At 34.2% G+C, this 26,255-nt stretch overlaps 1 protein-coding gene across 1 annotated transcript in view; it reads left to right on the forward strand.

The window, feature by feature from the left end:
- PJA2 (praja ring finger ubiquitin ligase 2) overlaps positions 1-26,255 on the forward strand; it is a 71,035-nt gene that overhangs the window by 17,483 nt on the left and 27,297 nt on the right. Inside the window, exons 2-5 of the mRNA XM_036123024.2 lie at positions 5,069-5,186; positions 6,521-6,721; positions 8,178-9,231; positions 18,160-18,345. Coding sequence (XP_035978917.2) covers positions 5,156-5,186; positions 6,521-6,721; positions 8,178-9,231; positions 18,160-18,345 — 1,472 coding nt within the window. The 5' untranslated portion in view covers positions 5,069-5,155. The remainder of the gene's footprint in view (positions 1-5,068; positions 5,187-6,520; positions 6,722-8,177; positions 9,232-18,159; positions 18,346-26,255) is intronic.

Genomic DNA, 26,255 nt, shown 5'->3' on the forward strand with positions numbered 1-26,255 from the left:
GGAGAAAATATACTTTCATGAGTTGGCATTAGAAAATCTTTGTTCTAGTAATAGGTAGAAGTATAAGAAAATCCAGTATCTAAGTGCATGTAATTTAAATTATTTGTGTTTGCTATTTATTGCAGGATAATTTGTTATGCTTTAATAGACGTACTAGCTCTGATCATTTATATCTCATAGTTTCTGAGTCAGAAATTCAGGAGCACCCTGGCTGGGTGGTTTGTCTCAAGGTCTCTCATGAGGTTGCAGTCAAGATATAGGTTGGGACCGCAGTCATCTGAAGACTTGATTGGGGCTTAAGGCGCTGCCTCCTAGGTGGTTCATTCACATGGCTGTTACCAGAAGACCTCACTTCCTTCTGGCTGTTGGCAGGAACTGCCAGTTCCTCAACATGTGGACCTTAGGATTACTTGAATGATCTCCTGATAGAGCAGCTTGCTTCTCCCAGAGAGTGTGAGCTGAGAGAGAGCAAGGAGGAAGCCACAATGCCTTTTATGCCCTAATCTTGTACCTTATACGTTGTCACTACTATCACATTGTCTTCAGTAGAAACAAGTCACTAAGTACAACCCACACTGAAGTGGTGCAGATTCGTCTCTGCTTTTTGAAGAAGTATCAAAGAATTTGTAGAACAGAATTGTTTGTTCTTTCATCCATTTGTTCAGCAGCCATTTAAATACATACTATGTTAGACAGTGTATTAGAAGCAGTGCATTAATAGTGCATTCAAGTAAAAATAAAACAAGGCCTTTGTCTTTAAAATCACCACTCTTTAAATTCTGCTGTGGGAGGTGTGTATTCCATACCCATGCTTTCCGTTGTATTCTTTTGAAGGTTGTTTTTATTGTCTCGCTGTAGCTGCTGGCATATCTATCCTAGTTGAAATGATAAAGTGATGACTGCTAGGTTGATAGGATCTAGAATTAATACTTTGCTGATTCACTCCTTTAATTCTTAGACAGCAACATATGTATATAGTTTGCTTTATTTCTTACCTTAGTAAGAAATATGTAAAAGTCCCAAAGCATTTGAATTGAATAATTGTCACAAGTAGAGAGGAATCATATGTTACTTATTACGTGATTAGTACAAGGAGCAAGAGACTAATTCAGCAAAGCAAACATCTCTTCAGAAAGAACTCAGACTGAAGGTTTCTCATTCACTTGAGATACAAATTCATTTCTTGTTATTCATCCTCTCTCCTCCCTGTTCTGCCTTTTTTTTTCTTTTTTATACTTTTTTACTTGGAAATGAGATAACACTGTTGTAGATACTTGACTAGAGCTGGCCTTAGGTGAAATAAAAATAATTAGTATCTACAGAGAGATTCTATTCTACATTTTATTCATAAGGCATGAGGCACTTTTGAAAATAATAAACGAAGCAGAGGACAAGAAAGTACAAGAAATTTAAAAGATTATAACAGAATACTGAAAGGCTGGAAGTAAAAGTGGATGAAGTTTGCCATTTCATAGAGTGAAAATAAGAAAGAAAAGTTTGCAGACAAAGGATTAATCTAGGTAGGCCAAATACAGAGAAAATAGGAATTTTGAAAAAGGAATCTTTGAGACAAACTGACACAAGTCTTTAAAACAGCCCAATCAGGGCTGTGTAGGAGAAATTTTAAAATGGCCTGCCCCTTAAAAAGTCCTTGTGGCATTATAAAATATCACTTATTAAGAGGATATCCTAAATATTCCAGGGAGAAAAATTGGTTTACTTACCAAAAAATGAGAAATAAATGGGCAGAATAGGATGCCATATGCAACATGGGATGTTGGAAAACAATGTCTCTCAGAGTTTGGAAAAAATGGTTTTGTCTTGTGCTATACCTAAAGCGTGAGGGAGAGATGAAAATTCAGGCATGCAAGGACCTGAATTTTACCTCCTTACGTAAAATTTCTGAAACAGTTGTTTGATCTAGTAAAGACAGACACACACACGCACACAAGAATATGGGATTCAAATCAGTGGACTTAACTCAGAAGTACAATCAAAAGATATCAGAGCCAGGGTCATAGGCCTTGAAAACAAGTAGACTTAAGTTTAGATGAGGATATTGGAGGGTTCAGAAGAGAATATCTTTAGGAAGCAATTGGAATCACATTAAAGACAGATTTTTAAGAGGTGCTTGGGTGGCTTAGTCGGTTAAGTGTCCAGCACGGTTAAGTGTCTGTGATCTCAGCTCAGGTCTTGATCTCAGGGTCATGAGTTAAAGCCCTGAGTTGGGCTCCATGCTGGGTGTGGAGCTTACTTAAAAAAAAAAAAAAAAAAAACAGGGGCGCCTGGGTGGCTCAGTCGTTAAGCATCTGCCTTCGGCTCAGGTCATGATCTCAGGGTCCTTGGATCGAGCCCCGCATCAGGCTCTCTGCTCCACGGAAAGCCTGCTTCTCCCTCTCCCACTCCCCCTGCTTGTGTTCCCTCTCTCCCTGTGTCTGTCTCTGTCAAATAAATAAAATCTTAAAAAAAAGAAATCTTAAAAAACAAAAAACAAAAACAAAACCAGCCTATTATTCAGAAACAGTGATTTTCAGTGTTTTGTACGCTTTCCAGTTCCAGTTCCTTTTCTCTCACTATCTCTTTACAACATTCTGATCAGGCTTTATATCCACCATTCTACCAGCGGTGCCCTTGTCAGGATCTTCAGTATCCTCCATGTTACTAAGTTCAGCGGCCAGTTATAGATCCTCCTCATACTTTATCTCTTAGCAGCATTTGGCACAGTGGATCAGTTCTTCTGTCTGAGGTACTTTCTTCATTTGGCATCCACACCCCTGGATTTTCCTTTTCTCTCATTGGCCTCTGTCAATTTTTCTGTTATTTCTTTTTTCCTAAAGGCCTCTTCATGTTGGATCATCTCAGGACTCTTTTTTTCCTTCTCCAAGTACACTTAGATGTCCTGTCCAAGTTCACGCCTTTTTGAATATTGTTTATATACTGGTAACTCCCAAATTATACTGGCAACTCAACATTCTTTAGTCAACTCCAGGCTCCTATTTAACATTTCTACTTGAATGTCTGATAGATGCCTCAAATTTAACACATCTAAAACTAAACTGAAGATATTTTCTCCAAACCCACTTCTTCCACAAATTTTCCTACTTCAGTTAATGGTAACTCTTACATTTCTAGTTGCTCAGGCTATAAAACTTAGAATCAACCTTGACTCCTTATCTTATTTTATAACCTGTATCAGAAAATTTTGTTGACACTACTTTCACAATTTATTCAGAATCTGGCCATTTCTCACCACCTCTATTTTTACCCTGGTTTAAACTACTGTCATCTCTTGGCAGTATGATTTCGATAGCTCTGCGATGAGGCTCCTTGCCTTTGGCCTTGTTCCCCTTCAGTCTATTGAAAACAGTAGCCAGAGTGTTCCTTCCTCTTAAAACAGAAGTTAGGTAGTATCTATTTTGCGTTCAGAACTCTTCAGTGGTTTTCCAGCTCACTCAGAATAAAACCTACATTTCTTGCATTATCCTATAAGGGCCTATGTGATCTCTTCCACCTCACCCTCCACCCACCCACCCTAATTAATTTTCTCACCTCATCTGTTTTTTTTCTCTCATGTTCATTCCATCCCAGACTTCGTGCTGTGATCGCTTCTGGAAGTTCTCACCTCAGGAACTTCATTTTCTTCTGCCTGAGATGTTCTTTCTGTAGATTTACACATGGCTCTCTCCCTCACAAGGTGTTTGCTCAGATGATCCCTTCTCAGTGAGGTTTCCCCTAACACCCTGTTTCTCATTGTACACCCTCAGCAACTCTTCAGTCTCTGTTTTATTTTGCTCCACAGTATGTTTTGTCTAACATACATTTATTTACTTCTTGTTTTGTTTAGTGTCTGTACCACATACTGTAGTTTTAGGAGGGCAGGAATATTTGTCCACTTTGTTCGTTATCATATCCTCAGCTCTGGAAATAATGCCTGGAACATAGTGAAAAAAGCTTTAGTCTAAAGAAAAGACTTGGGGTAAAATACTCGTGAACTTAAATCCGTGGTCATGCTTTACAGTTGCCGTGTACTGTACTGTGAATATGTGAAGATTCAAGTTATTTCAGATCATTTTTCTTAGTATTAAAACAGTATTAATTAGAGCTTATGTTTTTGCCAGTGTGGGAAGATTTTTTTTTTTTTTTGCTATTATTTACCCTTTAGTTGTTGCTAACAGTCTGACTTGGTTCAGATATATTAGAGGATCACAATCTGTTGCTGAATTTATAATTTATGTTGGAGAATGTTTGTGTGTACTCTTATGTATGTTAATATATAGTTATCTATGGCTAGAGAGAGAACATACGCGGTTAAGCTCATTTGCAGAACTATCATCTTCTAATAAGTGTTAGGCAATTAGCAGTAGCTCCATTGTTTAAGTAAATAAGATGTTTAAATAGAAATGTAAGCCCTTACCACACTTTTAAAAAAAGCACAGGTTGCAACTTTTGAAATAGTATATGTCTTAATTTCAAAACAAAAGAAGGTCTTTTTATATTTGTTACATGATAATAAAATATTTAGTTTTTCTAATTTAAAATAGGTTCTTATTTGGGATTAAAATACCTGAATGATAAATTGACTGTAAAAAATATCATTATTTACACCCATTAATTTTTAATTGTTATAAACTATTATACATTTTAAAAATAAAATCTGTACTCTTAGAGTTAATTTCTTTTAACAGTGCCAGGGCTAAAGGAACTCTACCGCTTTGTGGAGAAGCAAAGAGAGCATAGTGTAGTAGACTCCCAGATATTTTGGTTATATACCTCAGTAAACACTTCTTCCAATACACTTGCTTATTTACTTTTAAATTATATATGTGTTGTTATCATTGTCAGTCTTAAGGATGATAAATACTTACAACAAGGTTTTTCAAGAGGAGATGTAAATTTTCAAATAGCCATCTTGATAGTTGTAAGGTTTTTTGATGGACTTGTCAGATCAGATTGTATTTTTCTGATATTACAGGGCTAATGAAGAGCTTCAGTAGGAGGAGTATTAGTTTTGCCATTTTTGTTTTGTGTTTTGCATTATTATTTTGTTTAATCCATGGTTTCTTTGTAGGAATCTTCTGCAGCTTATTCATTGTGTGAGTAAAAACTAAATCACATCCATAATTGCACTGAACTGGGCACACGAAAACTGCCATATATGTCACAGTATACTGAAAAAGAGCCAGCAGGTAAGCAAAGTGTCTTTGTCAGTTCCTCTACATTGAGGACTTTGTATTTTTCTCTCTAGATACCTTGAATACTGTACATGACTTGGGATCATGGTCTTATTTAAGGCCATTTTTGATCAATATACTGAATATTTGTAAAGCTTAATTTCTAATTTTTGATATGAAAATAAGTATAAATAAAAATTCTTATTTTCCTTCTGTACCCCCTTGGCTGCTACTGTGCTTTCCATTTTGGAGACTTTTCCTTTGGAGGAGTTGTTAAGGGTACTGGTTCTGGAGTCATACTATTCAGTTACTGGACAGTTACTAAATACTGAATTTTAACTTTAATTTTTTTGACCTTTAAAATGAAGTACAGTATCTACCTCATAAGTTTGTTGAGGGGATTAAAAAACATAATGTAAAACTTGATAACTGCATGTTAGAAATACATATATGTTTTTCATTTGTGCTTGGAAGCAATTTTATTTCTTATTTTAATGCAATAAAACAAAAATATGTAATTGTTCCATTGATTGTTTCATATACTGTGAGAAAATATTCTATTTAGTTCTTGTATAATATATGTAAAATCTAATTGACTAAAGAAATTTAAACTTTTTATATATGGCGTGGTAATGTTCTTAGTTAAAGGTGCTACTGTTTACTACTATATATCCTTTAGCCATCAGAACTTAGTATTAAAGTTGTTCAAATGTTGATGGCTTTTGCTACCACAGTGTATGCCATTGGTAGTTTTGGAAGGTGAGGTAGCATGTCTTTGACTTGGCTCATTGCTGTTTTCTTTTGGAGAATTTTATCTGACCCTATTATTTGGGATATGTTTTATTATGGTTCAGTTGGTTCTTTATGATAGTACAGATGCCAGTTAAAGAAGTTAGCTATTACTTTGGATAGGAATGCATTCACTTTTAATGTAATTGAAACCATCATTTCATGTGCTAGTAATTCAACAAATAAGTATTAGCAGTTATACATAAGGTACTTTACTTAGATCATTTGGAGGATCATTGTCCAGTCCTTAATGAGCTTTTGCAATATGGCGTATGAATTTGGCATATGAAAAATTGTTTTTAGTAGGTTACATCATAAAAATCTAAAATACCTTAAAGGTATCAAACTTTAAAAGCTATTTTTTGGGGTAAAGAGGCACATAACTCTCATAGTATTTCATGTTTACTTTTCAAGTATGTTTTACAGTATTTGTAAGGTGTACTGGATATTCAGTAGCATATGATCTGGCAAGTAATAGCATATATGTTGAAATACTACCCTACTGGTCACCAGAATAAAAGTCATTGTATGCCTCTCTTATTTTTAACTGTGTTCTTCAGCAATGGATCAAGAATCCAGCAAGGCTGCCTGGCCCAAACCAGCAGGAGGATATCAGACAATCACAGGCAGGAGATACGGAAGAAGACATGCATATGTCAGTTTTAAACCATGTATGACCAGGCATGAAAGAAGTTTAGGTCGGGCTGGTGATGACTATGAAGTGTTGGAACTAGATGATGTTCCAAAGGAAAATTCCTCAGGTGTGCAACATGGGATTATATAAGAGCTATTAATAAGCATGTAGGAATTGATCTTGTAATATTTGAAATTATGTGTGGGTTTTATGTATCTATGAATACAAATGTACATTTCCTATCAAGAAATTCTATTTTGATATTCTAATTGAATTTAATATGCATACTATATACCTTTAAACATAGAAGAAAATAGAACACAGCCAGTTGTTAAAATATAACTACATTGCCATGGCAGTGATTACCTTATCACATCTTTCAGCCAGTGGAGATCTTCATCTTTCAGTCAAAAAACTTTTTAATGTGAACTGAATATATTTTTCTTGCATATTATGTTTAATAGCTTTTTTGTTTTAATTGTATCTCCAAATAATTTAGCTTGGCTAATTTGATTTTTTAAAATGATTTTATGAAATACATACGTCAAGTAATAGTTATTTAAGTAAAATTTCTTAATTATTCAGTGGTTTGGGAAAATATTTTGCAGGTATCCCTGTACTGTAATTACACATCTTTGGACTAGAGTGTGGTCGTCTTCTTATCCTGAGCAAATTTGATAATTCTAGATTATTTTTACTGTCAATTTATAAACAAGAGTCTAAATTATTAGCTAATAAGTTCATTCTGTTAAAGAAGCCTTTCTGTGATATGACGAGACTGCTCTTTAGTTATTTATAATTTATAAATTTTTGTCCCAACAAAACAAGATATTTTCAAACAGAACTCAAATATCTTCATTTTTTTGTTATTACATTTGTGGTAATAAAAGGTAGTCAAGCTTAAAGTGATTTATAGAATAGATATGATTTTATTCTTGTCTCAAGATTATGACAAACTATGGCAAAGAGATTAAACTTGTTGACTTTTTTTGTTGTTTTGTAGTCATAGCTGTAGCATATCTAAAGTTAACTTATTATTACAGATCTATTATAAAAAATCTGTTTTGGGGATAGAAATCTAATATTTTATATCTGGAGACTGAGATATAATCTTCTGAATTGACATCAAACACAATAAAGTTTCATTTCTGTTAGATCTATAACCTGTTCTTTTATCTATCAAAAGTACTATTGAAGTTTTTTTACCTGCCCATAATAAAAGAAGTTAAGTTTGAATTGTGCACCCTAACAACTGGGAGGGCAGATTGGTTACCCTATGACTTGACTTATGCCTCTCCTGTTAAATGTCTTTTACGGAATGTTTTAGGTATCAGGATTTAGGTGAAAAACCTCCAAGAGACATCTGAGGGAGAGGATATTGAGGGGCTATACAATGGCTTAAATGAACTCATAGGGTTACCAGTGTGCCCTCTCGGTTAAGGGAGGGAGCATAGAGGTACCTGCCAGAGGAATTCACTCGTATTCAAGTGCATAATAATTGGCATAATTTCTACTTAAGTAGTCATTATTAAATAAAATTATATCTAATGTCTCCAAATGTGTTTTCTTTGTTCTCTATGAAGATTCCAGTCCATCGGATCAAATTCATTCTTCTTTACCCAACGACACTTTATTTGAAAAAAGTGAAACAGAAATTCCCATTTGTGATACAACATTGAATCAAACCATTGAGAGCAGTCCATCCTTTGCTGCAGTACATCATAGTGAGGAGGGCAGGGAGACTTTAGGAAGCAGTACAGATCTTCATAATCACTCTGAGGGAGAATATACTACAGAAGCTTGCAATGCTTCAAGTGTACAAAATGGAATTTCATTGGTTCAGACTGACTCTTACGATCCAGATGGCACACATGGAGAGGCCAGTGACCGTCTTCAGCTTTCTGCAGAAGTTATGGAAGGTGGTGGATATCAGGAAGCATTGGGCAATACAATATTTGAATTGGCAAATGGAGAGGTAGAGGCATACACTGGTCTTTCACCACCAGTTCCCTCTTTCAACTGTGAAATAAGGGATGAATTTGAAGAGTTAGATTCAGCACCTTTAGTCAGAAGTTCTACTGGTGATACTGAGTTTGTCAGTCAGAACAATCAGGAATTTCAGAGGTCCTCTTCTGAAGATGAAGTTGTTAGAAAGGAACAACAAAATGATACTAGCCAGGAGAGTCAGGGAGAAAATGCAGCTGAAGATGCAGTGTGTGCTCCCGGGCATATCTGCAGTGAACAAAATACTAGTGATAAGGCCAAGAACCAGGGAAATTTTCCTGAACAGGTAGTGAGGCCCAAAGTTAGAAAACTGATAAGTTCAAGCCAGGTGGACCAAGAAACAGGTTTTAATAGGCATGAGGCTAAACAAAGAAGTGTTCAGAGATGGAGGGAGGCTTTGGAAGTTGAGGAAAATGGCTCAGATGACCTCTTAATAAAATGTGATGACTACGATGGAGAACATGACTGCATGTTCTTGGATCCACCTTACTCAAGAGTTACGCACAGGGAAACAGAACATAACCAAATAACAGCGGAAAGTGGAGCCACAGCAGGAAGGCAAGAAGTGGTGGATAACACCTTTTGGAATGGCTGTGGAGATTATTACCAACTGTATGACAAGGATGAAGATAGGTAAGATTTCGTGCTTTGTCAGATTGTGTAACAAGCAAAGTGGTTTATTTTGAGTAACCATGATGTTTGATGGTTGGGCTCTATGACGTGGTCAGGGAATTAGGTATTTTGACTGGCCAAATATTCTTATTTTCTGAGTGCTAACCACACTTGCAAACTACTGCTTAGTTATTTACAGAAACTTTCTTTGGGGCATTTCAGGAGTTTATAGAAACTGTAAGTTCAGATAATGGTTATTAGTTATTACAGAAGGATAGAGATACTAATTATTTCAGTTCATAGTATTTCATTTAACAAAATGCAAGGTAAGCATTTATCATATTTTTTAAAAAATTCTATGTTAATCCATCTGGGGCTTAAAAAGTGACTCAGATTACAGAAAATTTTGATAATGTTTTATTAACTTTGCCAATATTTATTAATGTCACCTGTTTCTCTGTTCTTCTTTTTGCTCTTTTTATCCTTAGGTTTATTTTTTACCTATTTTTATGTAGCATTTGATTTTTGGTCACAGCTCAATGTGGTATATATTATTATTTCCCCCACTTATAGACCTAGAAACTAAAGTACAGGTGAGTTAACTTCCCAGAGTAACAAAGCTAGTAAATTTTGGAGCTGGAATATGCATTTCTACTTATTGCCCAATCCAAATGGATATTCTCAAAAAAACATACAACTTTTCTTTCTTTCTTTCTTTTCTTTCTTTCTTTCTTTCTTTTTTTTTTTTTAAAGAGGGAGAGAGAGAGACACAGAGCATGAGTGGGGTGAGGGGGGTGGGGGTGGGGAAGGGCAGAAGGACAGGAGGAAAGAATCTTAAGCAGGCTTCATGCCCAGCGCAGAGCCAGACTTGGGGCTTAAACTTAACAACCCTGAGATCATGACCTGAACCAAATTCAAAAGTCAGATGTTCAACCGACTGAGCCACCCAGGTGCCTCACAGCTTTTCTTAGAATAGGCATTCTGGTTCTGGTTCCTGTATATAGAATTCCCCCCCACCCCCAAACTGTAAGACCATAGAAAGAAGAGAGAAATGGAAAATTTCTTTTGTCCAGCTTCTGACTTTTCATTACCCCAGAGCCCAGGCTTTCACATGTCCTTTTGAGCTAGTTGAAGCCAACCTTGCTCAGTTACAGTACAGTTTCAAGATCTTATTAACTTGTAGAAATAACGGTTACTTTTTTTTTAACTAGAAAGTACTACAAAGGAAGAAATTTTTCCTTTTAAATATGAATACATTTTATATATTTTATTTCATGTCATAAAATTAATAAAATATATTGGGTTTTTTTTGGACATACGGATAAAGCTTCTATAATACAATGTAAGTGATTTGTAGAAATAGTTGAAATATAATTTCTACTACTATCTTGAAGTTTGTAAACTTCAAGGGTTAGCAGACAATATTTATATGACCTTCTGTTTTTTAAGCTTAAGGGTAGAATTAGTTAACCTTTGCCTAACTTATTTCTGTTTTTTCAGTTTAGTTTCACAATCTTTTATGCAAAATCCACAGAATTCTTAAAATGGAAATTGACAGGAAAACCTGAATTGGTGTTAACTTACTTGATGCAGATCTGGATCTGAACTAACATGAGGCCTTTTTCTGAAGCATTCCTAACATTTTGCTGTAGAAATATGAAAGTGTTTGATTATTGAGTTTTTGGGTTGGGTTGGACCCCACTGGGAATTAAGTAGTATTTCTAAATCTCAGGGGAAAAAATCTGAATTTCAAAACATACTCAGCCCTAAGATTTTTGGATTGGATTGTGAAACTTTACTATACCTCTAGGTTACTATTAAAAAATAATAATAATAACATCAACTTACCTTCTTAGATAATTTGTCTTTTTGAAAGTATGAGGGTTGTGTTTTTACCCCAGTTACATTTTTGCTTTCTTGAAGAAAATAATTTAAGTTGGCCATGCCTTCATCTTTGGAGACACACTAATCAAAAATAAAAACCTCTTTTTTTTTTAATTCTCCCTGCTTTTTATAGTCAGGCCTAATGTCATCTAATAAAATTGATGAAACTTTTGCATTGTTTATCAACCTCAAAAGTAGTTTTCTTGGTTTAAATTGATTTTTGTGTGTGTGTCATTAGTGTTAGTGTTTTATTTGCCTAGAATGACTATGGACTTTGAATGGTTATAGGGTGTTGTCTTAGTATGTTTTATAATTTGTTTCCTTAAGTGATGTGTCAGTATTCTAAATAATGATAGATTTTTTACAAATAGAATATACAGAGAAAGAAAACACAGTTAATAGAAACTTCTTTTTCTTTCACTTTTTAATAATATATTGATTTATAGAACCTGAACTTGGGTTGTGCTTAAAAGATGGAACTAATTTTGGAGCAGTCTTTAAGACGCATTGAAATGCCAGAAACACTTGGGGTTGTTTTTTTTTGTTTGTTTAAGACTACCATCACAGAATAAGTTCTCAAGGATAATGGTTTTACCTAGGATTCCACTCATTTTTGCCATCTGTAAGCCTTGAGATAGGTTTAGGACCAGATTGCAATAGTCTGGACAGATTGTGGAGTATTTCTATTTCTATGCTGTTTCCAGTTCCTCTGCCCTCAACTCCCTGCAAAGGATCACAGTTGCCAGAATGTCTTTTGATATGCTGTCAGATAAAGGTTGAAATTTAATAACCATACATTCCTACTTAGTTTCATTTTGCCACTTGTTCATCTACTTGATGTTTTGCTATAGTCCTGTTGAGTTCTGATAATAGCATACTGGAGAAATGGGGAAACACAGTGACTGTACAGTAAGTATCTTGAGAAAGAAAGTATAAATACCCTTTGCTTTGAATCTTTGAGATTCTTTTTGAGTTTGCTTTATAAAACCTAAAGATGCTGTACTTGAAAATTTTTCTTGTCATGTTTATATTATAATAGCTACAAATAGAACCCTCTTATCCAGAACTTAACTAAAATCATTTTTAGTTATAGGAATTTTGGCCACTTTTTAAAAACATAGTTCAAAAAAAATACATAGTTCATATATTCTTTAAAAGTGAAAAGTATTTGAATGAATGCATGATCTATTTCCTCCCTGAAAACTTTTAAGTGATCACTTAATCATATCTGAAACATTACACTCTATGGAATAAGCATCACAGCTGGTAGAATTGCTCTGAGCTGTTTGACAGGAACCGAACACCACCTAAATTAGAGTTGCGAGGGGAATTTTAATAGGCAGTGTGTAATTACCAGACTTGGAATTAGACCAAAGAGCTAAGGTTAACATCCTGCTCTTTTGAAATATACCCTGAGAATTTTAATAACTGTTTCATGACAAGATCTTGAGTTTAAAAGAACCTTTTAACCATGCCAGCACATTTTCACCTTGGGTCTAAGTGAAGGAAGAGGCATGCCACCCACTGACCATTTCTTAGAGCACTTGAGGTTTCAAGAGTTTTTCTGTCCCTAAGCCTTGACATTGCTTAAAAAGTTAAAACAAAAACAAAAACACCTTACCTAAGATAAAAATGTCGGGACAGCGTTTTTGTTGATGATGATGTTGGGAAAATAAAAGGAATATCAGCTATTTAGTTGATTTCAGTTTGTTATATTCAAAAAGGATTTATTGAAATCTTCTTAAGTGTCAGATTTTATGCCAGGTACACTGTAAATGCGAATAATGATCCCTGTTCCCTTGGTGTTCAGCAGCCTTATGAGGAAGATAAAACAAAGGTAATTATCATGAGACTAAATCAAGCTCCTTGCAGAAGGAGCTCCTCTGATATCCCTGTGTCCCAACAAATAAAGCATCTATGAGCAGCCAGCAAAGATCCTAAAGCATATGCTGTAACATTTTAGCAAACCTTTTAATCTTATTTCCAAGTTCGTAAAAGTTTAGAAGGAATAAATTAGGGATAAAGAGCTTTGTTCCTCAGGCACGTTAGGGAGTTACAGATGACAATATTCTGATAATTAGGGAAAAGACTGGAAAGTTGTAAAAGGCAGGCACAATTCAGAACCATCTGGGCCTTATTTACTAAATTAAGCAGCCTTACAGATTTGGACAACTACCATTTGTATCAGTGTATTACAACATAGTTCATTGTTACCGGTAAAATGCCCCAGACTGCTTAGATTATGTTCAGTGTACTGTCTGAAGATGATACGTCTTAACATAGTTTCCATCCAGAGTATTTTCAATAAAATTCGGAAAGTGTTTTTGATCCTCAGCTAGTCAGATGACAAAATTATCCAAAATTTCACTTTTCTTGAGGCTCCTCTATAGTTCAGTTTTTATGGATGTGATAAATGCCAGGGAAGACTAACAAACCAGTTCTTTGGGGAATTTAAGGAGTAAGATTGCTTATGGATGCTTATACTTCTGTATCTTATTTCTATCTAAGATTCGTACTACACAAATTATCTTATTTGTCTAGAAATCACATGTAATTTAATTCTATATGTGAAAAAAGTGTTTTTGGTTCACAATTGAATGTGTAAAATGTAACATTCAAGTTAACAGTTGTCTGCTTTTGAATATAGCTCTAAATGCTAACGGGAGACAATACTAATGAAAGACCATATGAAAATCAAAGTGGTACTTAGGTTTCATTTTGAGAATTTAAAATGTTTAACTCAAATATTTGCTTTTATATTCAAGTACAAATGGGTCCTCACTATTCCACAATTGTTTTGTGTCCTATTTGTTCTGTTGCTTATTCTACTTGAAAAGTTATTTTTAAATCTTTTCTCTCTCTGCTTTTAGTTCCATACACTCCTGTCACTCTTAGTAAATAACTTTGTTTCTTGCTTTCCTGGAGATAGTAAAATAATTAAATCTGAACTTTCTTGTTTTCCTTTCTCCATATTGCAACATGTTAGTATCCTTTCCTATTTTGAATTTTTTCTTCAATAAAGAGAGGTGAGTAGTCTCATTCTGTGTCTATAGTCATATCTGACACCTGACTTTATTATTCTTAGACCAAAGTTGCTTCCCTCCACCTCATTCTGTAATTTTTCTAAATCCTGAGGGGAAACCTTCACTTGATCTTGCTTTTCCTTTAACCACTTGCCTGTTTGTTTTCTCTTCCACCTGAATTTTCAGAATAAATATTCCATACCCACTGTTTCTATACCGCCACTCTGCACTTTTAAATGCCTTGAAATCTAACTCCCAGTATTATTTCTATATTCTCTGATGTGAACAGTGACCTCTTCTTTCTCACATCCAGTTGACTTTTCTTGGTACCTTTTTTTTTTTTTTTTTTTTTTACTTTAGTGCTTCTGTTGAGCAGTTTGTTCACCCTTTCCTGTTCTGTGATTTCTCTTCCATTGACCTATGTTTGGTTTTTCTTTGCTATGTCTTCTCTGAACCTCAGGGGTCTGCAAACTTTTTTCAAAGGGTGACCAGATAGTAAATATTTTAGGCTTTGTGGACCAAAAGGCAAAATCAAGGATATTATATAGGTACTTATATAACCATTTAAAAATGCAAAAAAACCCCAAACAAACAAACAAAAAACCAAAAACAAACAAAAAGCAAAAGACATTCTTAGCTTCCAGGCCATTAAAAAACAGACAGGTGGCCAGATGTGGCTAATGGGTCAGGGCATAGTTTGCTGACCCCTGGTATAAAGAGAGACTAAGACTAAAGCAGATTGGGTGACCAGGAGGCTGATCTTGACATTCAGTAAGACAAACCAAGAGTTCAGAGTAGATTTTCTTCAGTAGAGAAAAGAGGAAAATGGTGTTGTGCTGGTTGGAAATCCAGTTGAAATATCTAAGCAGACAGCTTATATAATAAAGTAACTATCCCCCTTTACTAAATGTTTAGCATCTTCCAAAAATTGTTCTAAACATTTTATCTACAGTATTCACTTAAACATCTTCATAAACCTGAAAAGGAAATACAGTATTTGAGTAAAAAAAAAAAAAAAAGAAAGTTGTTAAAAAAAAAGATTTGCTAACAGTTACTGATGCCTTATTATTTACCAGGCACTGTTACAATGTTTTGTAGGTATTAATTCATTTACTTATATGAACTCAGTGAGTTATTAGGTACTGTTACTAAATTCACCTGATGTGTGAGGTGATAAAGGCACAGAAAGCTTAACTAACTTTTTCACAACTAATAAGTGGTGGGTTCAAATCCAAGCAGACGGACTCCAGAACCTGTGTTCTCAACTACTGTACCTTAAGACACAGCATTAATGTATGACTGCAGCAAAAATTGTGAGGGCAGTAGGCAAATGGCTTAATTTTGTGAAATACTGCTTTAGTAAAAAAGTGAAGGATTTGGAGTAATATTATGTATGGACTATTTGATATAAATTGAAGCAATAGTGATATTTAAAATGCATCTTTTAAGTGAGGGGATGGAATGAGGTTAAATTTAGGGACACCAACTAATAATTGACTGTCTAGGTCTAGGTTTGGAGAAAAATACTGGAGCCAGGGTTTTTAGGAGAAATGGAAAAAAAGACATTTTACAGAAAGAATGGAAAGTAAAAAGGACTTAAACATAGGAGTTTGTGAGGGGTCAAATATATGTGATTTTCGGCTTGCGAGCAGGGAAATACTGTTAGCAGATAGAAAATCAAGAAGAGACTTATCTGTCAGATAAGTTTTGTTTTATAAAAAGGAGGGTGAAAATCTAAAACTGTCTGGAGGGCTAGGTGGTCAGGGCTAGTGATATATATTTAAAAGTTACCTACTTAGGGGTGAGGATTATATATAATGAGTAATAATGATACAGGGTGGCGGGGATCTGCAGATTTTTTTCCTAAAGGGCCAGATAGTATATATTTTAGATTTTGCTGACTAAGAGAATTAAAAATAAACTTGTAAAGAAAAGAAAAAACACATTTTTAATCCAGAGACCATAAGAAAAACAGGTAACGGGGCCAAATTTGGCCAAAAGGCTGAATTTACCAATCTGTGACATAGGCTTTATATTGACTATTGATCATAGGCATTCTTTTTATATTAAAATTTGGAAATAGTCCATCAATTATTTCACTAAGTTAAAAAAAATTCAGAGGTTTTTAGGTATTGTTTTTCTGGACAGGATCATAGAATGTTTAAAATATGAGGTTTTCTTTTAAATAAGTAAAGTTGCCACAAATTAATAAAGAAAGCTTAGCCTAATTGTGAATGACATACAAAAATTGGAGCTGGTAATACAGCTTTAAATTTGAGAGGCTTCCTAGTCAAGGAAACTTAGTTCAGAAAATCTTTTAAAACTATTTTCTGTTAGATTTTTACACTGGCACAAATCTAGAAATGATTTACTTGATCTTAGATTATTTTTGGGGTTACAGAAAATTTTACAAAATAAAAGCAATCAGGGTCTATCCAACTGAAGGAACACCTCTTACTTGCTATACCAGACCTATATAGCATTCCTTCTCTAGAATGTTTGTGCCCTGCTGCCCATCATTTACTAAAGATTGGAAGTTGATTTTATTTTTTTACCTCTAACTTCTCAGAGCTTACATTAGCGCTCCTCTTTCTTAATAGCATCTTGATCTCTTGGGTTCATCTGCCTATAGAAGGAGGAACTCATTAACTAGTTTAGTTAATATATCATTAATAATATAACCATTAGTAATATATCATCATAAAGAAAAGTTATTTCTTACTAATTATCACTTCTTTCAGAAACAAACTAAAATTTATTAATATTTTTTTTTGTTTTTCAAAAATCAAGGCACAAAGGGAAATCTTTAAGGGGATTCTTGACCAGAATGGTTGGTATCATTGGAAGGGGCATTTAAGATTTATTTTCACCATTAATACGTACAAGATAACTGAAATTTAGAGAGTAGTTAAATGTAACCAAATTAACCAAAGTTAAATATAACCAAAAGTCATTTTCTGAGGTTCTTCATTAACCCTTTTATCATACCTTTGGTTCCTTATCTACATATTCTCTTGCATTGAAATTTATTTTGTGTTCACAGTCCTACCAAAGGACTTCAGTAAAGATTAGTCAGTGCAGCTTTTTATGAATTTGAATCTCCTTTCATTTTAAAGTCTTTTGTAAGAAACGGAAGGAAAAAAATGGTTAAGCTTTTAAAACATGGTTAATAGTGGAAATTTATTCATAGAGGATATGTCCCCAGTTGTCAGTATGTAATTAGAAAGTTGTTTTGGGGTGGCTCAGTCGTTAAGCATCTGCCTTCGGCTCAGGTCATGATCCTGGTCCTGGGATGGAGTCCTGCATTGGGCTCCCTGCTCCGCGGGAAGCCTGCTTCTCCCTCCCCCACTCCCCCTGCTTGTGTTCCCTCTCTTGCAGTGTCTCTCTCTGTCAAATAAATAAATAAAAATCTTAAAAAAAAAAAATTGTTTTAGTTGGGTCGAATGAGTAATAAATCTATTATTATTTATTTCAGAAAGCATTTAATTTATGATTACCAAATTATATTTAAAATTTTATTTAGAAATAGGTTTAAAAACTAAAGAACCTAGGGCGCCTGGGTGGCTCAGTCGTTAAGCATCTGCCTTCGGCTCAGGTCATGATCCCAGGGTCTTGGGATCGAGTCCCACATCGGGCTCCCTGCTCGGCAGGAAGCCTGCTTCTCCCTCTCCCACTCCCCCTGCTTGTGTTCCTGCTCTCGCTATCTCTCACTCTGTCAAATAAGTAAATAAAATCTTTAAAAAAACAAAAAAAACCCAAAAAAACTAAAGAACCTATATCTAAACACCATGGAATTACTTACTTTAGTGAAGAAAATAATAAATTGATATTCTATAACTTGCCATATGCTTTATTCATCTGAAAAAGTTACATTCTGCTAAATGTATTTATTTATGTATATACTTTTAAAATATTTTTTTTAAATTGACTTGGCACCTGATGAAGCATGTGTGGCATCAGTCGTCCACTGTATACTCTGATGCCTCCAAATGACAAATGCACAAATAGTGACAGTTCCTGTATTTCTGTTCTGAATTTGCAGTTCAGAATGCAGTGATGGAGAATGGTCTGCCTCTTTGCCTCATCGGTTTTCTGGTACAGAAAAAGATCAGTCGTCAAGTGATGAAAGCTGGGAAACTTTGCCAGGAAAAGATGAGAATGAACCTGAACTACAGAGTGATAGCAGTGGTCCTGAAGAAGAAAACCAAGAATTGTCTCTACAGGAAGGGTATGTTTAACAGTGAGATGTATTATTTTTATGTGTATTGTCCAAGAATGGTATCCATCACATTCATATGTTGGGTATGCTGTTAACTACATGTACAAGCCCTATGTAGGACCATTAATCCTACTGATTTTTTTTTTCATTATGCTTTTGGTATTTTGCAAAGAACAATTAGATTGAAAATTCTGGTAATTTCATTATCTTCTCTTGAGATATAGTATGTATTTCCACTTTGCATTAAAGAAAACTTGGGCATTTAAAAGATTGTTTTGGTTGAGTTAGATGTGAGTGAATTAGAGCTGCTTTTGCTCTACATTGGAGGCGATGGCAGGGGAAGGACAGCCGCAAGAGGGAACTCAGCGATTTATTCACAGAAATGGAGAAAGTTACAGAAGTGGAAGTCTTAGTATTTCTGTCTAATTGCATCCAGTGAGACCTCTGAAATCAGTGATTCCTGGTAAATGCCTTTGTCTTTTCCTAACTTTCATGGGAATGCTCTAGTTCCAGGGGTTGTCAGACTGAACACTGTGAAGGGCTGGATAGTAAATATTTTCAGCTTTGTGTGCCAGTCTCTATTGCAGCTACTCAACTCCCATGTTGTGGTGTAAAAGTAGCCATAGACAATATGTAAATGAACGGGTGTGGCTGTCTTCCAGCAAAATTTTATTAATAAAAACAGGTGGCAGGCTGGAAATAACCCATGGGCATGGTTTATAACCCTTGTTCTAATATTTCCCAAGTAAGAATGATTCTGGCTTTTAGTTTGATTTACACACATACACACACACATTTTTTTTTTTTCTAAATCACACTAAGGAAATATCCCCATTATTATTTTATGGGTTTCTAGCAAAAATGTTTGTCAAATTTTATTACAGTGTTTTTAGCATCAATGGAAATGATCGTAGTGATTTTTCACCTTTGACCTAATGATCATGAGGAATTATTTTGTTACTAGATTTTCTAATAGTTACCCTGTCTTCTTGAAATAAACAAACATTATCACATAGTCATAGTTTGTTGTTTCAGTGAGCTGCTGGATTCTGTTTGCTAATATTTGACATAGGATTTTATTTTTTTTATTTTTTTTTACTGACATAGGATTTTTATGTTGAGAGGCATAAGTGCGATTGTCTCTTTTTTTGGTCTGGATAAGTGTGATACTTGCTTTGCTAAAACAATGTGTATGCTTTTTTTTAGCCCTTTGATGTTTAGCTTATTTATTCCTTTAAAGGTTGTTTAAATATTTTACTTAAATAGCTTATTCTTTTAAAGGTTGTCAGTATTTTCTTGTGAAACCTAGGTTTGTGTTTTATTGTGAGGTAGTACCTGTTAATTTAAATGTTTTTTCTGATAACTGGTTCTAATTTTTAGCCTTTCATGGAATCTATTTTGGTAGATACATTTTCATAACTTTCAGCTTGGACTAACATTAACATTTGTACTTCTCAAAAGGTATAAATTTCCAACTTGAGATGAATTCCATAAGGAATAAAATATATTAGAAAATCTGTAAAGAAAGAAATTTACAAACATAATTGTTTTGACAGTGATTGAAAATGGTGGTCTTTTTCTCTTCTGATTTTATGTTTGAGCTTCTTGAATCACTGTTACTTAGTTTACAAAGTATTATTAAATTTTTCATATGTAATTTGTGATAGTAATTATTCATTCAACAAATATTTATTGAGCATTTAATCAGTACCAAGCATTGTGCTGGATCCTGGAATTAAATGAGCAAGACAAACTAAGATTCCAGCTTGAAGCTTACATTGTGGTGGGAGAGGCAGGTATTAAGCAAAATACAAACTTGATGAATTATAAACTGTGATGATTACTGTGAAGGAAGGAAAACCCTCATATGATAGAAAGTAACTGGTAGGGACCTACATTAATTAGAGTGGCCAGGGAGTACTCTCAGGAACTGACTTTTGAGCTGGGATCTAAAAGATAAGAATTCTTGGTTGAGGAAGAGCTTTCTGGGCAAAAGGAAAGATAAGAGCAGAGGTATTAAAAAGGAAAGGGTTTGATATGTATGGAGGTAGTGGGGCCGAAGTCAATGAGTGAAAAGAAGAGTGGTAGGAGATGAAGTGGGCAGGTACCAAACTATGCAGGATATATAGCATCTGGAATTTATTCATAGAGCAGGGAGATTTTAAGTGGAGAGTTAATTGCTTAATTGATCTGACACAGATTTTTAAAAGATTCACTCTAGTTGCTTTGTCTCTGGAGATTGAATTAGAAAGGTATTGAAGTACAAAAGAGAAGAAAGTTGGGCGAGGCGGTTGGACTAGGGGATGGTAGTGAGGATTAAAAAACGTAAACAGGTTTGAGAATATTTTTGAGTTATAAATAATAGGAGGGACTGAGTGTGAGATGAGGGAGAGTGAGGAATCAGTTATGGCTGGGTTTTTTGGTTTGAACAGTGGGTAGTTACTGTCATTGACTGAGATGGGAATGTCTGGGGGGAGGAATGGGAAGTAAGAACTCTTTTTGGAAGTTTTAAGTGCCATTTAGACATGCAGTGTAGATGATAAGTAGATGCTTGAATATTTAACTTTTAAGTTTAATGGAAATATCCCAGATTATAGTTAGATATAGAAATATATGAGTATAAACAGGAACATTTGTGGAAATCATCAGTTACTTGCATTGATACCATACAATAATAAAGCCCAGTAATTCATTTAAAAAAAATAAAAGTGAGGGGTGATGGGGACAGAACTAAAACACAGGACACCAGTAGTATTTAGTTGAAAGGGGAAGATCGAAGTTGAAGTGTATTGTTTGGTTCCGAATTAACTTTTGACATAAGTTAAATTTGTATAGTAAAATTTCAAGAATAACCAGCAAAAAAAGAATATCGACTATATGTATTGGAAACCTGTAGACGAGGAAAAAAGGAATTAAGACATGGAAAAAGAATATTAAAAGTCAATCCAAATAAAAGTAAAGAAAGGAAAAAATCATTAAAAAGGGGGAAAAAAGGGGTAAAAGTAAGATGGAACAAATCCTGTAACAAATATAAATTGCCTAATCTGCTTGTAAAAGTCAAAGCTTCAGATCAGTTGGATTTATCTTTTTAAAGTTGAATGCTTTTTACAAAAGATACACTTAAAGCCTAGGTGTACAGACAGATTGAAAGTAAAAGGATAGACAATGATATTTCAGGCAAATATAAAACAAAAATGGAACAGTTAAATTAACATTAGCAAAGTAGACTTAAAGACAAAAAAGCATTATTGGAGAGAATGAGAAGGTCAGTATGTAGTAAAGTCCAGTTTACCAGTAAAATGTAGCAGTTTTAAGCTTGAATGCACCTAATAAAATAGACTCAAAATATGTAAATCAAAATTTAACCAAACTAGAGAATATTTACAAATTAACTGTCATATTGGGAGATTTTTAAATACCTTTCTCAATTACCTATAATTCATGAATATAAGAAATTCATCATCTTTAACAGATTTGAATAACTCATTTAAGCATGGTTTAATGAACACCCCACCCTGTGGAATACACAAACACAAAAAACTGAGCATTATAGGCTACAAAGCACAGATTAACACATTTCAAAGAATCAGTATCCTGAAGACTATATTCTCTGACCGCAATGCAGTTAACTTAGAAATAAATAACAAAAATATGAAAAATTTAAAAATCCATACATTTTAAATTGTTCATCCTTTTAAAAAACCAGTAGGACAAAAAAGAAATTATAATTGAAGTCTAAAATGCTCTCTACTTACCGATAATGAGAATACCACCACAATTAAAATTTGAGGGATGCAGTGAAATTGGTAAAGGGAAATTTATCTTTCTAAGATAGAAAAGAAGTTGGAAAAGAAGAAAACCTGAACATGGGGGACTACACATTTAACTTAAAATAGAAAAGGAATCTTAAAGAAAATAAGGAAATAAGAATTAGAATTAGGAAAGATAAGAGCAAAACTCAGTAAGTTAGAAAACAGTTATGATAGAAAGGATCAAAGAAATCAGAAGGTGATACTTTGAAAAGATTAAGAAAAAATAGATAATCCAGTTGGATAGTGAACAAGAAAATAAAGACAAGGCACAAGTAAATAATACTGAAATACAAAAGTGTAGACAGCCACAAATACAATAAAGATTGAATAGAGTAAGAAGAGTACTGTGAATTTTGTACCAGTAAATTTGAAAACTTAGAAGAAATTGACAAATTCCCAGGAAAAAAAATTTCACCAAAACTATGGAAGCCTGAATAATATTATAAATATTACAGATACATAATCAGTAGTTTAAAATCTTACTGTGGAGAAAACAACTAATCCAGATGGTTTTAGAGCTAAATTCTCTTAAACTAAACTTTCAAGGATCATGTCACTCCACTCTGCAAGAGAAGAAAAAGAGCTGTTTCTCCAAATCATTCTAAAAGGCCAGTGTAACCCTAATACCAAAAGAGTATGTGAAGGAAAATATAAACCTATGTCTTTCATTGGGCACCTGGGTGGCTCAGTTGGTTAAGCGTCTGCCTTCAGCTCAGGTCATGATCCCAGGGTCCTGGGTTGGGCTTCTTGCTCAGCAGGGAGCCTGCTTCTTCCTCTCCCGCTCTCCCTGCTTATGCTCTCTCTCTGTCAAATAGATAAAATCTTCAAATAAAAAAAAAGAACTATGTCTTTCATTAAATGCATGTCAGAATCCCAAACAGAATTGGAAATCTGAATTTTTAAGTATATATTTTTTGAAGGTAAAACTCAATTACCAATCTGAGTTAATTCCAGAAATGTAAAGGTGTTTTAATGTAGAATACCTGTAAATGTCATTCACCACATTAACAGAATACAGGAGAAAATTCATATGATAGATTCTGTAGATATAGGAAAAAAATCACTTAGTAATGTTCAATACCTCAACATGATAAAAACGTAGAAACTAGGATCAGAACAGAATTTCTTTGACCTGATAAAAGGTATCTACAAAAAAAAAATCAGTAGTAATCATTTTCAATAATGAAGAATTAAACCCTCCCCCCTTAAAATCAAGAGCAAGACAAGGGTGCTCATACCACCATTTCAGCAGCCATCGTAGTAGAGGTCTTGGTGGGAATGATATGATATGAAAATAATAAAGGACAAAAGACATAAAAAGAAGAGGAACTGAAAATGAAAAGGAAAGAAACTAGTAGAATATATTTATAGAATATAAATTGTTAATGTGCGGGATATAAAGAACTCCTAGAAATCAGGAAGAAAAACTGACCGTCTAATTGCAAAATATTCAAAATACTGAGCAGATAATTCACTGAAGAGGAAATATTAATGGTGAGTAAAAATATCAAAAGGTACTTAGATCATTAGTAATCAAGGGAGTATACATTAAGATCACAAGGAGGTATCATTTTTTACCTACCCATTAGATTAGCAAACACTAGGAGATTTGATAATATCAGGTGTTTTGGAGGATATAAATGCTTGTTGAGGTGTGAAGTAAGTCACATGCACTGAAATTTGTAATAATTTTAACATTTGCATGGTAGACTATCAGCTGTATCACTTTTTAAGTGTGTACTCTGGAGAAACCTCCCCATGTGGCCCAGGAGTTGTGTACAAGAATGTTCGTCACAGTATTTTTCATGGAAGCTATAAAACTGGATATTACCCAAATATTCATAGGAGAAAAGTTAGTGGTATATTCATACATGGAGTATATACAGCAGTGGGAATGCGTCAGCCACACTTACATGCAAAAACATGAATGAATCTTAGAGATATGTTGCTGAATGAAAACAGCTGTTTCTGGAAAAATAATGTGTATGATATCTGTTTCACAAAGCTTAAAAGCAAGCAGAACTTAAATATCTTGTTTAAGTATACAAAACTAGTAAAAATTGTTTCAAAAAACAATGGAATGACAGTGGCATCCAGAGAGTACTTTTCCCTGGAGGGCAAGGCCAAGGGGTAAGATAGGTGCGGTGCATAAGGTGTTTGCTAGTCAGTGATAATATTCTAGTTCCTGGTTTGGGTGGTGGGTTTATGAATGTTAAATAGAATATGCTTTATAACTTAAATAGATGGTATATATTTTACATTTGGGGGGAAAAAGAAATTAAAAAATAAAGGGAATTGAAGGTGAGAGAGTAGAGACAGTCACCATACCTAATTCTTCACAAAGGGAAGGAGCCACAGGTGGATGTTGGGCCTAGGAAAATGTCCTCACCCCCCAAAACTTGGAAGCATGATTATTTGCTTATAGAATGTTGCAGAGGAGAATAACTGACTAATAATTAGAGGAAAGATAAAGTGAAGTTCTTGAGAAGATGAGAAGGGTTAGGATCCACATCTAAGGAGAGGGCCTTTAGGAACAGAGACTTCCATTGTAACTAATGGGAAGGTAGTAGGTAGGTACAAGTGTAGGTAAGTCCGTAGGTTCTCTAGTGGGAAGAAAAGATGAGTTGGTGACTTCAGTATTCTTGTTGTTACTAGATATTGAGTGGGGAGGATAGGACGATTGTGAAATTGAAAGAAAGAAGAAAAGGTGGGAAATAGGCTTTCAGAAAGCTAGACAACAAACTTATTAGGTAAACATTGAATAATTGCTGGACAGTATTGAAATTAGTATTTTAAAGTAGTATTTTTGAATTTAAATTAGTATCTCACACTTGTGTATTTTTCTTTTAAGTTTTTCCTGCTGTTTTGGTGACTTTACAAACTTTTTACATAAATATTCTTAAAATGTTTTAATAAAAATTTAATATTTTGCTTTTCCTGTTAACACTGAATTTATTAGAATAAACAGTTCTTCAAATGAGGTGCTGGGTTCCATCTTTTGTGACTGGATGACATGGAACAGGGTACCATTGATTTTATAAGCTGTAATTCTTTTTGAAGTTTTTTTGATTTTTATTTTGAATTTCACTTACTCTCCTTTGTACTTTAATTCCAAAATAGGGATTTGAAATCTTAAAAAATTTGCTCTACAATTAGAATTATTAAAAATGAGCTTATCCCTCAAGCTTAGCAACTACTTAACATGTGTCTTGACTTATAAAATGAAAACCAGTTAATTAAATACCAGTTAATTAGGAATGCTTATTATGCTGTCCAGGATTTTATGAAGTTTCTTATAATATAGATTATTTCATGAAAGCCTCAGCCCTTTAAAATGTTGGCACTAACCCAAAGGTTGAAATTTTGTGCTGTAAATAATGGATACTCAAATTGCTGATCAGTTAGCTAAAAGAAACCACTCAGAATATAAAATCAGAGTAGTTAGTATTTTAGAGGTTTTATTTGACTTGTCTGACTTTCATTTTCTTCATTTCTCAGAAAATTCTATGATGCATGGTTATATAATAGCATATTCTAAAACTTTTTAATGAAAATTTCTTTAAAATATTCCATATTGGCTTATTAATATATCTTGATAATTTTAATATTGCTATTCACGTGTTATTAAATTTAGTTTCTTTTATTGAAGAATGGGGATTTTTAATCATATATCATAAAGGGAACATCAGTCTGTCTATCTGAAGATTTGAGTTAAAGCAGAGCCTGTAGTCAAGAGATTTGATGATGCTGATGGTCTTCTAGGATTTTCACTGGGAGTAGGTTGTGGAGGTACATTTTGAAGCATTTTCCGCTTCCCCTCGTGGCAGCAGCATTCATTTCCTCCATGCTGTGCTGGAAGTGCTCAAAAGGAAAGGACAACTTGGCAATTTCCCTTCCCAGTTGAAATACCTGGGACTTCAGTGGTGGTTGTGGTAGGCACAGGCTTCCACATCTTCCATCTACTGGAATCCTTTTTTAGAATTGACCATTTGGACACATGATTAGATAATATGTCTTTTTAAATCTCATAAATTACTGTGTAACATGATAATGGCATTTTATTAATTTTTGAATTACCAAAATGAAGAAAGGACATTGAAGGTCTAA

This window comes from Halichoerus grypus, chromosome 2 (assembly GCF_964656455.1).
Source record: "Halichoerus grypus chromosome 2, mHalGry1.hap1.1, whole genome shotgun sequence".
Lineage (NCBI taxonomy): Eukaryota > Metazoa > Chordata > Mammalia > Carnivora > Phocidae > Halichoerus > Halichoerus grypus.